The following is a 13,326-nucleotide window of genomic DNA, read 5'->3' as shown; positions in this document are numbered from 1 at the left end:
GCTTGCAGGTTGTGATTATGATCGTTAAAATCACGGAATAGAGTGTCCCTCTCATTCTTACAAAAGAATAATGTAAGTAAATTACCGTGTTCTCTCTTAAACGCAGCATATGGGTCACCATGCAGTGGAGTTTATTTTAACAGGTTTAATAGAATATATTGAAATTCAAAGTCACTGATAAATGTCAATGATGCAAGTCAAATTTAATAGTAGTATTTATTACAAAAAGGATCGCTAAACCAGCAGATGTCACAGGAGTTGAGGCTTACGAGATGTGGGTGTACAGACACATCCTTAAAATTCCTCCGACTGATCGGGTGACAAATATTGACTTTCTGAAGTTTTGCGTAGTTTTAACACTATAAAACTACAGTACCTCAGCCACATTACGAGAGGACAAAAGTACAGCATTTCCCTACTTGTCATCTAAGGAAAGATGGCATGGTATAGCAATGGTAAGTATAGTAGACGACGACGCCGCATTTCGTGGCTTAACCCATTGGAGACCGAGTGAATTTTTGAGGATCACTTAAAAAGGCACACTGATTACTAAAATTGATATCACTCATGTATTATTCATTTAATTCAAATAAATCCTTTAAATATTTGTATGTATTGCATTCTTCTATTATTTATATTTTAAGTTAATGTTATGTATCAGTGGAATCAAGAAATCATATCAAATATAGGTTTTTGTGTTTTTTTAGCCTTTTTTATACAAAATGACAAAGGTAAAAAATCTATGAAAGAAGTAAAATAAATGATAAAATAAAGATATACTAAAACTGGAGCTAAATATAATAAGATATTTAGATGATGGAAGGCCATTATATGTTTTTTACTCACTCACACACCTCATACCTACCAAACTGATCATTATTTTGACAAATTTAAATAAAAATAGATTTTACAAACCAAATAATTCTTAAAAAATATATCGGACTCTATATAACTAACACCACAAAATGATAGCTACATATATTATTAAGTAACTTCAACTTTAAAAAAATTAAAATATGATTAAAAATATTTGATTTTCACCATGTCCCGCACCCTGTAATAGCGGCGCCGAATGTCTCCAATGGGTTAAGAACCAATGTGATTGGTGTGAATGCATCTCCATCAAACTGTTTCGGGGAATAGATAATAAAGCAAAGATCGCCTTGATGGTGGCCGACCTCTGTTCGAGGATGGCACAATAAGAAGAAGAAACAAAGAATTTAAATTCAAATTCCATCGAGTACCTTAGTCGATAATATAAATCTCTGTGAATATTATTTTTGTATGTGAAAAGACACCTCAATCTCGCATAATATATGCTTTGTACAGGATGCCCAAAATGCTGATTTGGTTTATTTTTTTCAGTTCTTCTCCAACAACTTTACAGAGGAAAGATGGCGAAAGGCAGCTCTGAAGAACGCCTTTGCACTTATCGGAATCCAACGATTCGAACACGCCGCCGCCTTCTTCCTTCTCGGCGGAGCATTGAAAGACGCCCTCAGGGTCAGTCTATAACCATATTTAATTCCAATTTATAGCATAGGACAGAAAGAGAGAGAGTGCTATTACTCTGTGACCAATAGCAAAGGAATGCCAGGGGTCAATTACCCAAAACAATTATTATCAACAAACCTCCCTTCGTAAAGAACTATTTTTTACCCTTATGAATGTGAAAGTTTTTTCGCACGCCATACCTATAATATTGTATGTGATTCTATTTACCAATAAAAGATAAACACATTCATCTGGTTGCCGACCAAGTAGAAATTGTTTGTTGTTATTAAACACACACCAAATTGAAATTTTACTTTGTGGGTCCATGTCTAGTGGAAGGTAAAGTCATGAGGCTACATTTTGATAACTGACTTGATTATGTTGATCACTTGCAGGTGATATTGACCCAACTGAAAGATCTGCAGCTCGCTATGGTCATTGCGAGATTGTACAATGCTGAATCTCCGATGCCGGATAGCTTCAAGAAACTGCTCTACGAAGAAATCCTTGGGTGAGTTATATGTGTTCACACTTGTTTATATTACGCTGATTTTCCAGTCACGCTGATCGGCGAATATTATGTATTATCAGTATTATCACAATGTAGTGTTTCCTAACAAAGCTGATTGCTTAGCGCTAAATAGCTTCGGCGTCGACCGTACGCGTTCTCTGCCAATGAGCGTTGCAGTGAGTCTGGCCTGACAGTCAGCGCCGAGCAGCTACGCATCGTCGTCAGCGCCGGAAAATCAGCTTTAAGACTGCCCTTTTTAAACCATTTTTAGGCGTGCATACTGCATTGTCAGTTCCATAAATATTATTCATTGAGGATTTTTGACTGCATCATCTGCGCATCTATTCTATACACAAGACTACTATCGGCAGTTATCGAGGGTAGTTTATCATATATTATGTTTCTATTGAGGTATTATAATTGTTAAAATAAGTTAGCCGTCTAAACAGTCAAAACTGGCTATCTCGTCCTAAAAATTAGCACAGCCAAGAGAGGTTAAAACCTAGCACTTATTGTAACAATTACAATTAACTTTTATTGTAGAAACTATATGTAATACTTCAATACAAAAATATGAAAAATTACCCTTGATAGCCGCTGATAGCAGCCGATAGCAGTTTTTGTATAGAATAGATGTGCTGGAATGCCAAATATGCTCTATTATGAGGCCATTACAAGTTGCCGTTAGGTAGAGGCACTGTTGTATCATCAGTAAATATTGCAATGCAGTTATTTTTGGAGCTGGATCACGTGGACACCACAATTTGCAGACATTCAACCTCATTGTTAAATAAACATTTTAAAACATATTGGAAAGTATAATATATGAAGGTGAGTATATACTTTTCGAATAACTGGCCACAGGTACGATGACAAAAAATAATTACCTAATATATATTTATCTTGAATCATCTGTAACACATGAGAGAAAATATATGAAAATGTGAGAGAGAGAGCGACACATGTAACACGTATAAACGCAAATTGTAAATTTGAAAATTAGAGGAATCGTTTATTTTAATCGGGTCGTGAAAGAAAACTAATGATACTCTAATAATAGTTTCACAGATGCTTACAGTGCGGTAATAGCATATTGAGTGAGTATCAAGAAATTAGTGTGTTATCCAAGAGATTTAAGGGTAAAAGGATAGTGTGCTGTAACCTTAAACAACATACACAATAAATCAAAAAGTATAAACATTATGGATGAGGAAGAACCAGCGTCGCCGCTTGACAAATGAGTGACTTCAGCGATGGCGAGTTCGGCAAAGTCAGGAGACTCTACAAAGACTCAACAGCTGCTCACAGACAAGTAATTGAGTCTGAAACACCAGACCAACAACAGTGAGACAGAAGAGACATAAACATATGAGAAAGGGGGAGAAGACAAATGAAAATGTTGACAGGTGGTACTGCTACCTGGTAATATTTGCTAATAGAATATGTAATAATATTACAAAATTAAGAAACACGGGAACCTTCAGAATCCTGGATTTTTTGAGGGGTCCGTTTCCGTTTCAGGGTTCTCATGATTCGGAATGAAATCTTCCGATTCCGAATAACTAAAAGTCAAGGGTTCTGTTTCAGTTTCATTTCCTGCTCTGATTTTTAGTGAGACTTGTAGTATCAGCAAAAATGTTATGTCAACCGTGAACCGAATTAGAACACATTCAGAATCCTGTATTGCCAGTCATTGAACTAGGTGATTGATTGTTTTGTTTTATTTTTAGTTGTGATGAGAACGGCGCCAATTATTACGTTCACCAGGCCCATCCTGATCCGTTCCTGCGATCCATGGCCCTCTGGCTATTCCGAGACCACTCTGCCAGCTTGGCCACCCTCCTCGAGGCGAGAGTAGGCCGAGAGCATGACGCCTTCAAAGAAGAAACCACCTCGGCTAATACTGCTGTCTCACTCAACGCTCAGGCCGATCCTAATGTCTTCAATTTTTACGTCTATCTGAGGACGCATCCGCTGCTTGTCAGGCAGTTTGTTGCTACACAGGTGAATTATTATAGTTTGGCCGCAATTCAACTGAAGTAACAAAATTTTAAAGGCCAGTAATACTAATCTTATGTTTTGAAAATAATTACAGGGTGGAGGTGTCGGTCTCCTCCAAGAAGGGGAAGAGGGGATAACCCGGCTGGAAAGGCGGCTTTACTTCACGACGGCACATGGCCACTTCAAAGCGGGCTGCCCCGCTCTGGCACTAGAAGTCCTGAGCAAACTACCATCCAAGATACTCGAGGACCAGGCCCCTCTTACGCACAGCCCTGCCAAGAAACTGCACCGGCGCGATACTCAAATCGACACAGGGGAGCTCGACTGGGGCAACGACACCTTGGATGACACACCTAAGGCTGCCCCTCGTGAGTCTTTCATTTTCATTAAAATACAGTGTACACAACATGAAAAAATGTTTTTACTTCTATCAGATGGTAAATGATTTTCTATCGCTCGGGGTTCTTTAATTATTGCGGATATTGGTTTCATAGTCATGAATATTTATTTTGAAATAATCATAAAAAAAACACTTGACTGCTAAGTAAAAATGTTCTCTATGCCTTATTTCAGCGATTAAACCCAAAAAGGCAGAGAGTCTAGATTGGGGAGCCCCCGCTCCGTCCTTTGACTGGGGATCCCCCAAGGGGACTCCCAAAGGAGACGATGATGAACTTGTTCTCAATTGGGAAGATGAAGAGAAGTAAGTATAGTCTTTAACGGCCCCTTTTCCGTATTTAGTCTTTATTGTTATGCATTGTTTGTTTTAATATCGTATGAAATCATGCCAGATGAAACAGGCCACAGGATGTTGAGTAGCTGCTTGACACACCGATTTGGAAGGTCTGGTATATAGCTAAACCATTAAAACAGGGACATTATGGTGAAAATAAGTTGTTTATGTGATTTTATTAATTAGAATGTCATCTCCAGTGTGTCAACAAAAGTGCGTTAGCAAAGAGTTAATTCATGACGAAGCTACAATTATTTTTTGGATGGGTAGTTTGTAAAAATTTGACGAAACCAAAAATGTTCCTTGCTCTACCAAATGGAGCCATCTCTGGTTTGTCTCGAACTGTTCAAATGCCAGTTTTCTACGTAACATTAACACCACACTTTTTGCAGTTTTTATGAAAATCAGTGGATCAGAGGTCCTATTTTTTGCTGGAAGGTTTTTTCAATATCTAAACATACAGCGCCCATGATGGTTGCGCGGCTTAAGCGTCGGCCTATAACGTTGTGGGTCCCAGGTTCGAATCCTGGGTCTGGCAAGTGCACATATCATTTTTCAATTTGTGTATGAGTCGGAATATGGATCTAATAGGTTGCGCAAGTGACTAACATCCATTTCTCGTAAAAACAAAATCTGTTGATACAAACCTCCACTCTGTGCAGGCCTAAATGATCTTATTAGGATCGGACATGGTCAAAAAAAAAAAAATACAACGCGTCGTATTATAATGTGGGTCCCAGGTTCGAAACCTGTATCTGGCTTATACACATACATATTGTTTTTCAGTGTGTTTGGAGTCAGAGTATGGACCCAATAGCTTAAGCAAGTGGCTAACATCCATTTTTCGTAAAAATAAAATCTGTTAATACAAATCTCCACTCTGTGAAGGCCCATTTTCGAATTAGATATGGTCAAACGAAGTACGTATTATGTGTGCGAATGATGATATTCTCATCGACAAAAAAATCAATGTTCCTACCAGCCAATGGATGATTGTTCATATATTTGTATCATGCAAGTATTTCACTGGGAATAAGAATTATGAATTATTAATTTTAGATTGTGCCAAATCAATCAAATCTCCATCCATAATCGTCTTAGGATCGGACATGGTCAAAAATAAAATAGACAAAACCAATAAAACCCTTTTTTCAAATTGCCCTTCTGTAATGTTGAAAACCCACGGTGGCCGCGCGGCATAAGCGTTGGACTATCATGCCGTGGGTCCCAGGTTCGAATCCTGGGTCTGGCAAGTACACATATTGTTTTTCAATATGTGTGTGAGTCAGGGTATGGACCTAATAGGTTGAGCAAGTGGCTGACATCCATTTCTCGTAAAAACAAAATCTGTTAATACAAACCTCTACTCTGTGGAGGCCCATATGATCCTATTAGGATCGGACATGGTCGAAGAAGAAGAATGTTGAAAACACGCCATTAGCTTAGTGTTGATATGATATGCAGGTCATTGTCGAATCTGTTAAGCTGACAATGAAATATTATTAATTTACCGATATCTGTGTAGGTCAAATGGATCAGAGACACCACCACTGGCGATGAAGCTTGATACTAAAGATAAGGATACCAAAGATAAAGTAACGGGTAAAGTGCTGGAGAAGGGAGTGAGCGAAGACAAGAAGGGGCTGAACGGCGCCGTGGACATCATGGCGCAGCAACTGAAGTTCGTGGCTTGCCTGAAAATCCTCATGGAGGAGCTCTCCACCCTGGCCACAGGATTCGAAGTCGACGGTACACTTCATGATTTCATTAAGATGGCAATTGTAGATTGTAGATTTTTTGTCTTCGTGGTAGTGTTTGATTTTCTGAACGAAATCTAAAGATTATGCCAATTGATCGAAATTCTCCAATGTTTACATGACATTTGAGTTATAGGTCCAGGAAGCTCTATAATGGAGCTAAAACCAATTTATTCTTAAAATTGGATTATACCTACCGCTGTATATAACATGACCCCACGATGGCCGCGCGTCTTAAATGTTGGCCTATAGTGGGTACCCTGGGTCTGGCAAGTACACATATTGTTTTTCAATTTGTGTATGAGTCAGAGAATGGACCTAATAGGTTGAGCAAGTGTCTGACGTACATTTCTTGTAAAATAAACAAAATCTGTTAATACAAACCTCCACTTTGTGGAGGTCCATAATATGATTCTATTAGGATCGGACATGGTCGGAATATAAAACGATGTTATTAATCTCTAATTTGAAAGTTTTGTCAGACTTGTGCCCCTTCAAACACCAGAAACAAGAAATATAAATATAAATACCTTAAGAACAAGACATTTTTTACAAAATTTTGAAAACACTTTTCTATAGTTTACAATCATAATAATATGTTATTTAACTATGAAGACGATTTACTCAATTTGTTCACTTGTGCATGTTTGATCCTTCACTCGTCAATTTTTTAATATTATGTGAAACATGTAAATCGCCAGCTACCTATCACTTTACTATGAATTTTCCGATCAGGTGGGCATCTCCGCTACCAACTTTACATCTGGCTGGAGCGGGAAGTCGACGCGCTGAGACAGCTTTGTGGTTACTCTACGGGCAGTGGGTCGGGACAAGGCGAAGCCGAAGCAGGCCGCCTCAATCTACCCGATGTGGTGGATGCCCTGCTGCAGGCCCGAGACCACCTGGGCATGGGCAGTGCTCATAACAAGGTGCCCACCTTGCACCAGGTGTTACTACAAGAGAAGGCCGACTTCGAGGCCAAGGTCCAGAGGGCTGTGAGGAGAAAACGTTGGCTCAAAGGTGACTTTTTCACTTTCCATTGTCTCTCTTTCAGAATCTATTTTTGGTCAGCAAAGCAGTTAACAGTATCTTTGATACGTTTATTTTTATGTGTATTGAGCTTGAAATGTGTATTTGTTTGTGTATCAGCCAATGAGACCCTTCTGCGGACCCTCCTGTCGTACTGCAGCCTGCAGGGTGCGGGTGGAGGCGGGCTCGCATCAGTGCGCATGGAACTGGTGCTCCTTCTCCAGGAGCTTCAGCAAGACAAGGGCCACCAGCAGCTGCTCAGCCCTCTGCCCTTCCCCACCACTCTCCCCCTGCTGAGTGCCTCTGTCGCCTGCTCGAAGACCGTAGTCGCAGATCCTGTCAGGCATTTGCAGGTAATTCGATAGTTTTCTTTGCTGGTTGAAACATTGATTTTCTATCTCAGACAGATGAGTGGAGATATTTCCTTGCAGTCAGATCAAAAGAAAAAAGACATTATTAGATAGAGATAAGTACATATGGCTTTATACCAATGTGATATCTTTGATAGGCCCAAGCACACGACATGCTGCAGACGATGATATGCATGGCCGTTCCGATGCGGAACAACAACAACCTGAGCACCGTATTCACCCTGCGAGACCTGGCTGTAGCACTCTCTGCCTGTATCTACCAGAGCCTCTGTGACTCTGACACCTTCAGCCTCAAACAAGCCCACCCTCACCAAGACATGTAAGTCTTAACTTTAACTTTTTAAACCAGAGAAGCACATAAAATAATTTATTATGATGGAATTTGGTTATCAATTATTTGTCATTACAGGGGAGGCATGGAATCATTGGCTCGACTGAGCGGTCTGTCCACTCACGGCTCCCACCTGATGGGTGGAAGGCAGAGACGGTATTCTTCAACTGAAGAAGCCATGCCGGTCACCACCCCACCAAATAAATGGCCCGGTAACAAATACTACAATTCATATTTATCTACTCACTCTGAACATTTTCTTACAATTGTAAAATCTCTTATTTACCATGCCGGTTTTTACAATTTCCAAAAATAATGTACAGTGAGTCTTCGACTTACGTGATTAATTCGTTCCGAAGGTTTTCATGTAAGTCGAAAAATCATGTAAGTTGGTCTTTAAATCTTTGAAACCATCCGTGGCTTGCAGTGAATGTATCACTATCGTTATTTTACCACGTTTTTATTAGCTCGTATTCTTGTTTGTCCTGTACAGATTTTTTCTTGTGTGTCCAGTACATTTTTTTTCTTGTTTGTCCAAGATTTGTATTGGACGATTGAAGATTTTTAACTAACTTCCCGACTTTTAACTTCTAACGACTTTTGAAATTTTTAGAATATATCAGAACACGACGACAATGCATTCTTTTAATACTTTTAGCCATTTTTAAGCAGAATTGAATTCATTTTCAGTTAATTCTGTTTTGTATGGAAAGTTATTATTGTCGGTTGCTAAGGGGGTCCTAGCAACTAAATTATTAATATCTACGTGCGTTACTATGGAAATCAATATGAAATATCAAAATGACATTTCAGTATTCTATAATATTTATTCAGTATTTCTATCAAGTACAATAAAAAGTTTTTATTAATGCATAGAATTGTAAAGTTTATATGATTCAACAGAAAATTTAAAAACGTGGTATGTAAAAAGTTCTTTTTATCTTGTAATTATTTGCACTTTAGGTCTTCATACACACTCAAGGCTTTCTTTTATATGAACATAAGGCTTATTAGGAGGTGGTGATGCTGCATATCTTCTATCCATATAGCCAATAATTTTTCTATTTCTATTCATATTCCTCTATTCTTGGTAATAATCGTAGATTGCATTAATACTGATTTTTTCACATGATCCATAATTCGAACTTTATGGAGTACAATTCTTCTAATCCTAAAATGACTCATTTTATGAGCGAGTACGATGTCTGCCATTTTTTCACCTTTTTTAATTAATTAATTATTTTATATTTAATCACAGAAGTATTAATTAATTCACGTAAGTAAAAATCACGAAGAGATCGGCTGATTACCGCCTTAATTTGTACCAATTTGCTTCCATATTAATTTGTACCAATAAAAATAGCGGAAATATGCTAAAGTGTTAACTGTTAGGAATAACTGTACTGCAAGGGCTATTCTGAATAGTTAACATGGTAACACATTTCTGTTATTTTTATTGCTCCATAATAACACGGGTAGCACTTGGAGCAATTCCATAAACAAGGCGGTTGGTTATCTACCATAATTGTTAGCACAGTTAAAACATCTTGATTCTAATGGGATGCATTTAGAATCTAGTAAAACGTGGGGCGGCCGTGTTAAAAAATATCACGCCTGACTGTTAACTTCTCGGGATAATTAACCGCCTGAATACGACATATCATATTCATCACTTTTTTTACTGTTTTTGAAGTTTAGTGAAAATATGTTAATAGAATACTCCATAGCAAGTATGTTTCGCACATCTTCTTGGTGATTAATTGATAATTTTGCGTAGGTGTGACAAATCTTCGAGCTCTAGTGGCCCGGGAAGGTGATGAAGACACGCCCCGGCTGGGAGTTCTGCTATGCGAAGCGTTTGTGGCGTGCTTCCTCGCCATCCTGCTGTATGCCATGCGAGTCTGCGACGGCCATCTCCTCTACAGGCTATCTGCAAAGAAGTTGACAGCTGAATCCTGGGCAACGTTATATGGAGGTGGTGTCAGGAGGCTGTTGAGAACTGCTGCCACCGGAGTATGCATATTCTATTATTTATTTATATTAAAGATATCTACTCTTCTCATACAATTTGTGGATGTGAGTTCATTTTCCGTGCGGTACAATTTTTTTCCTAGAGTGTTTTTTGAATAATATTTTTGTGGAGTCATTCCAAATTATGTATATTCAATAAAGAATTGTACATTTTTAAAAATTATATATATATATATATAATTTACGTCATTTATACATCTGCAATAATATAATCATCGATTGGCAGAGCAACCAGATAACCCTGGAGCGTCCCGAGGGTGGCAGCGTTTGGAGTGCTCTGCGTGCCCAGAGGACCAAATTGAACATCCGTCTCCTGGGGACTACCCCCCCTCCTGCCACAACCACCTGCCCCTCACAGTCCGCCAAGATTATTAAGGAGGGCAGAGCCACCTACCGGGAGCACTTCGTACCGCCCGTCATGAGCATGATCTCCTATTTGTTGATCAAGGTTTGTTACTCCACTAATATTATTTATACAAGTAGAATATAGACGGAGATAGATAAGGCTAATAAACTGGGAGCCCGTCAAACTTTCTATATTATGACACTTGATAGTGATACCACTGAGATTAGGAGATAGAATTTCTTGTCAGGGGTGAGTGGTAAATCATAATAATAAATCGGAATACAACACAAATTATACACTGGTGCCTCGGGGTTAAACTTACTGGTTCCCATTTCCCCGTACAACAAAAGAAAGGTTTCGCTTGGCTATTCTGTTTTATTCTGACGAGATAAGTTACAAGAGATGGCATGCGGTGAACTGACTGATAGCTGAGAAAGGTCCATTCACATCATTCGGACACCTTTTGCTATTATTTCGTACTGTGTTACTCGGTTGTCCACATGGCGGCAAAAATTACAGGGTCTTCTTTAGATCAATTTGAATCTCAATAATAATATTATGTAATGCGTCGGTTAACAAACTGTGCCGATGATAGTATAATTGAATGTTTCCGAACTCGTGAGCAATTGGGAAGTGTGCCGCAAGATGCTGTTGCATACAATAATGGCCAATCGATGGTTACTATCAATAATCCAATAAGGGTCTTCAACATTTCTTGACTGGAAATTTATGAGTAGCTTTTTCAAGCATCAACCCTGGCATGACAAATGTTGGATACTCAGTTGTATCATTGTAAGAATTAATTACCACTTATTTTTCTTTACTTTTACAAAAAGTAGTAACCGATATTTTTGGTTACTTATAATTTGTTATGGAGTATATAGCCTTATCGGATGTAAACCTCATTAAGTGCAAATGTTAAACAATTACACCTGCTACGACGAATCATGATTGTCTGTGTTGACAGTGTCAATTTTTTTATACACTAAACGCTAATCTGCGTGTTACATTTATGCACTGGCAAAGGGTGGAGGTGGGCTGTTAAGTTTGAGTCATATGCATTTGTTTTCATTGAACTAAGACTACAAATTGCAGATAGTGTTGGTTAGTTTTTAAAATTCAATTAAACCATGCGTCAACCAGGTTACTGCATTTATGCTGTAAACATAATATTGTAAGTTCAAATAGGGTACCATCTGAGATACATACATTATTTCTTATATCCGTTTTATCTTCGAATTTCAATCTATTCGACCCATTCAAATAAGATTTTCTCAAAACATACTAAAGTGGACATAGATCATAATAATCTTTGAATCTAACTCTTTGATATATCTCTATCTGCCTAGAAGAAAATTTTCTTCATTATCCTCGTATGAAACATAATGATTATCAATTTTAGCCGACACCTCAGCCGGAAGTAGAGCCCGATGACTATGATTCGGCGGCGTCTGTCGCGTCGGATGCTGACGATTCCAAGGCAGAAGAGAGTGACGAAGAGGATGTGTTCGGCGATCCTCTGGCGGCGGGCAGCACCCTCCACATGGAGGACCGCAGCAGGCGGCGAGACAACACTGAGCACTCAGATCCTAATTCTTACTCGTGGAACGTGATGCGCCTAGCCGTCCTCAAGATCGCTCAGGTGCAGCTGCAGGAATTTCTCAATATCGCCGGCATTGAAATGCAAGGTTCGTCACTCCTTTCTCCTTTACCATGTAACCATTTTTACTCATTCACGTCAGGCTGCAGCCTCGAAAGGGTGAGGTTTCTTTAGTGTTCGCTTATAAAGTTCGTTAGTAGCAGTTTCGAATCTTGTGTCTAGCAAATTAATTTGTTTAAATTAAAAATTATAAGTAGGTATAACACAATATATCAAAAAATACGGCAATCTCCGATTTTATATAATGCACAAACACAAATTAATGCGTGCACACATGACATTGAGCTAGCTATTTTCATTGCTCATATAGTAATAGTATAATAGATTTTTGGGTTTCCACCGCATGTTCTTTTTTCTTCGATGTTTCGGGCTTGTTGCAGAGGCCATTCTCAAGAGATAATGTGTCAATGAAGTGTCCTGTAAGGTGTATGAATGCGAATGACGCTCTAAATACGTCAAAAAGGGATCTGTTTAGGTAAGAGCAAACGTTGCTCAGAGTAAAACAGTATGATAATGTGCTGTGTTTTTGACATACTTAAGAGCTGCATTCGGATTCATTCACCTTACAGTACACTTCATAAACACATTATCTCTTGAGATCGGCCTCTGCAATGAGCCCAACTATGATAACAAACAAAAGTTTCTAAATACTATATGAGGCCGTTGGTTTTAAAGTCAGTAACCTCCATATTCTGTAATTATGAAATATTTGCAAAAAATCGTCAAGCACATTTCGGACTGCAAATAGAATATTTTCTTTTTGCAAACATATTGATAAACATAATGTCGTTAACGTCATTAAAATTAATAAATAACCATGTTTAAAGTTAGTTGTAAAATACTAAAATATAAAAAATGGCGACGAAATGGTATATCACATAATTATGAATTTTGTAATTTTTATGAACTCTGACCGAGCGAACAATGAATGCCCAATGTTTTTTTAGTAGGATGGTGAAAAAATACATGAATAAATATTATTATAATAGATTTAGTGCTTTGAAACTTATGTTTTGAAATTACTTCATTCCCATAACAGTTAGTCCTCGATACTGTATCGAA

The 13,326-nt window shown here is 38.3% G+C and overlaps 1 protein-coding gene across 4 annotated transcripts in view; it reads left to right on the top strand.

Moving 5' to 3' along the window:
* Positions 1 to 13,326, top strand: part of Rbcn-3A (rabconnectin-3 alpha) — a 123,736-nt gene that overhangs the window by 68,696 nt on the left and 41,714 nt on the right. For all 4 annotated transcript variants that reach the window (XM_085946065.1, XM_085946067.1, XM_085946066.1 and 1 more), the window contains 13 exons: positions 1,366 to 1,503; positions 1,890 to 2,005; positions 3,736 to 4,009; positions 4,101 to 4,374; positions 4,580 to 4,709; positions 6,265 to 6,488; positions 7,232 to 7,516; positions 7,646 to 7,878; positions 8,034 to 8,215; positions 8,306 to 8,439; positions 10,005 to 10,240; positions 10,485 to 10,706; positions 12,007 to 12,292. In XM_085946065.1, coding sequence (XP_085802191.1) covers positions 1,366 to 1,503; positions 1,890 to 2,005; positions 3,736 to 4,009; positions 4,101 to 4,374; positions 4,580 to 4,709; positions 6,265 to 6,488; positions 7,232 to 7,516; positions 7,646 to 7,878; positions 8,034 to 8,215; positions 8,306 to 8,439; positions 10,005 to 10,240; positions 10,485 to 10,706; positions 12,007 to 12,292 — 2,734 coding nt within the window. The remainder of the gene's footprint in view (positions 1 to 1,365; positions 1,504 to 1,889; positions 2,006 to 3,735; positions 4,010 to 4,100; positions 4,375 to 4,579; positions 4,710 to 6,264; positions 6,489 to 7,231; positions 7,517 to 7,645; positions 7,879 to 8,033; positions 8,216 to 8,305; positions 8,440 to 10,004; positions 10,241 to 10,484; positions 10,707 to 12,006; positions 12,293 to 13,326) is intronic.

This window comes from Rhyacophila brunnea, unplaced genomic scaffold, assembly GCF_057557595.1.
Source record: "Rhyacophila brunnea isolate RB1 unplaced genomic scaffold, BYU_Rbru_1.0 scaffold_19, whole genome shotgun sequence".
Classification (NCBI taxonomy): Eukaryota; Metazoa; Arthropoda; class Insecta; order Trichoptera; family Rhyacophilidae; genus Rhyacophila; species Rhyacophila brunnea.
Note: the sequence above shows the minus strand (reverse complement) of the source record. Positions and strands in the feature narration are given on the sequence as shown.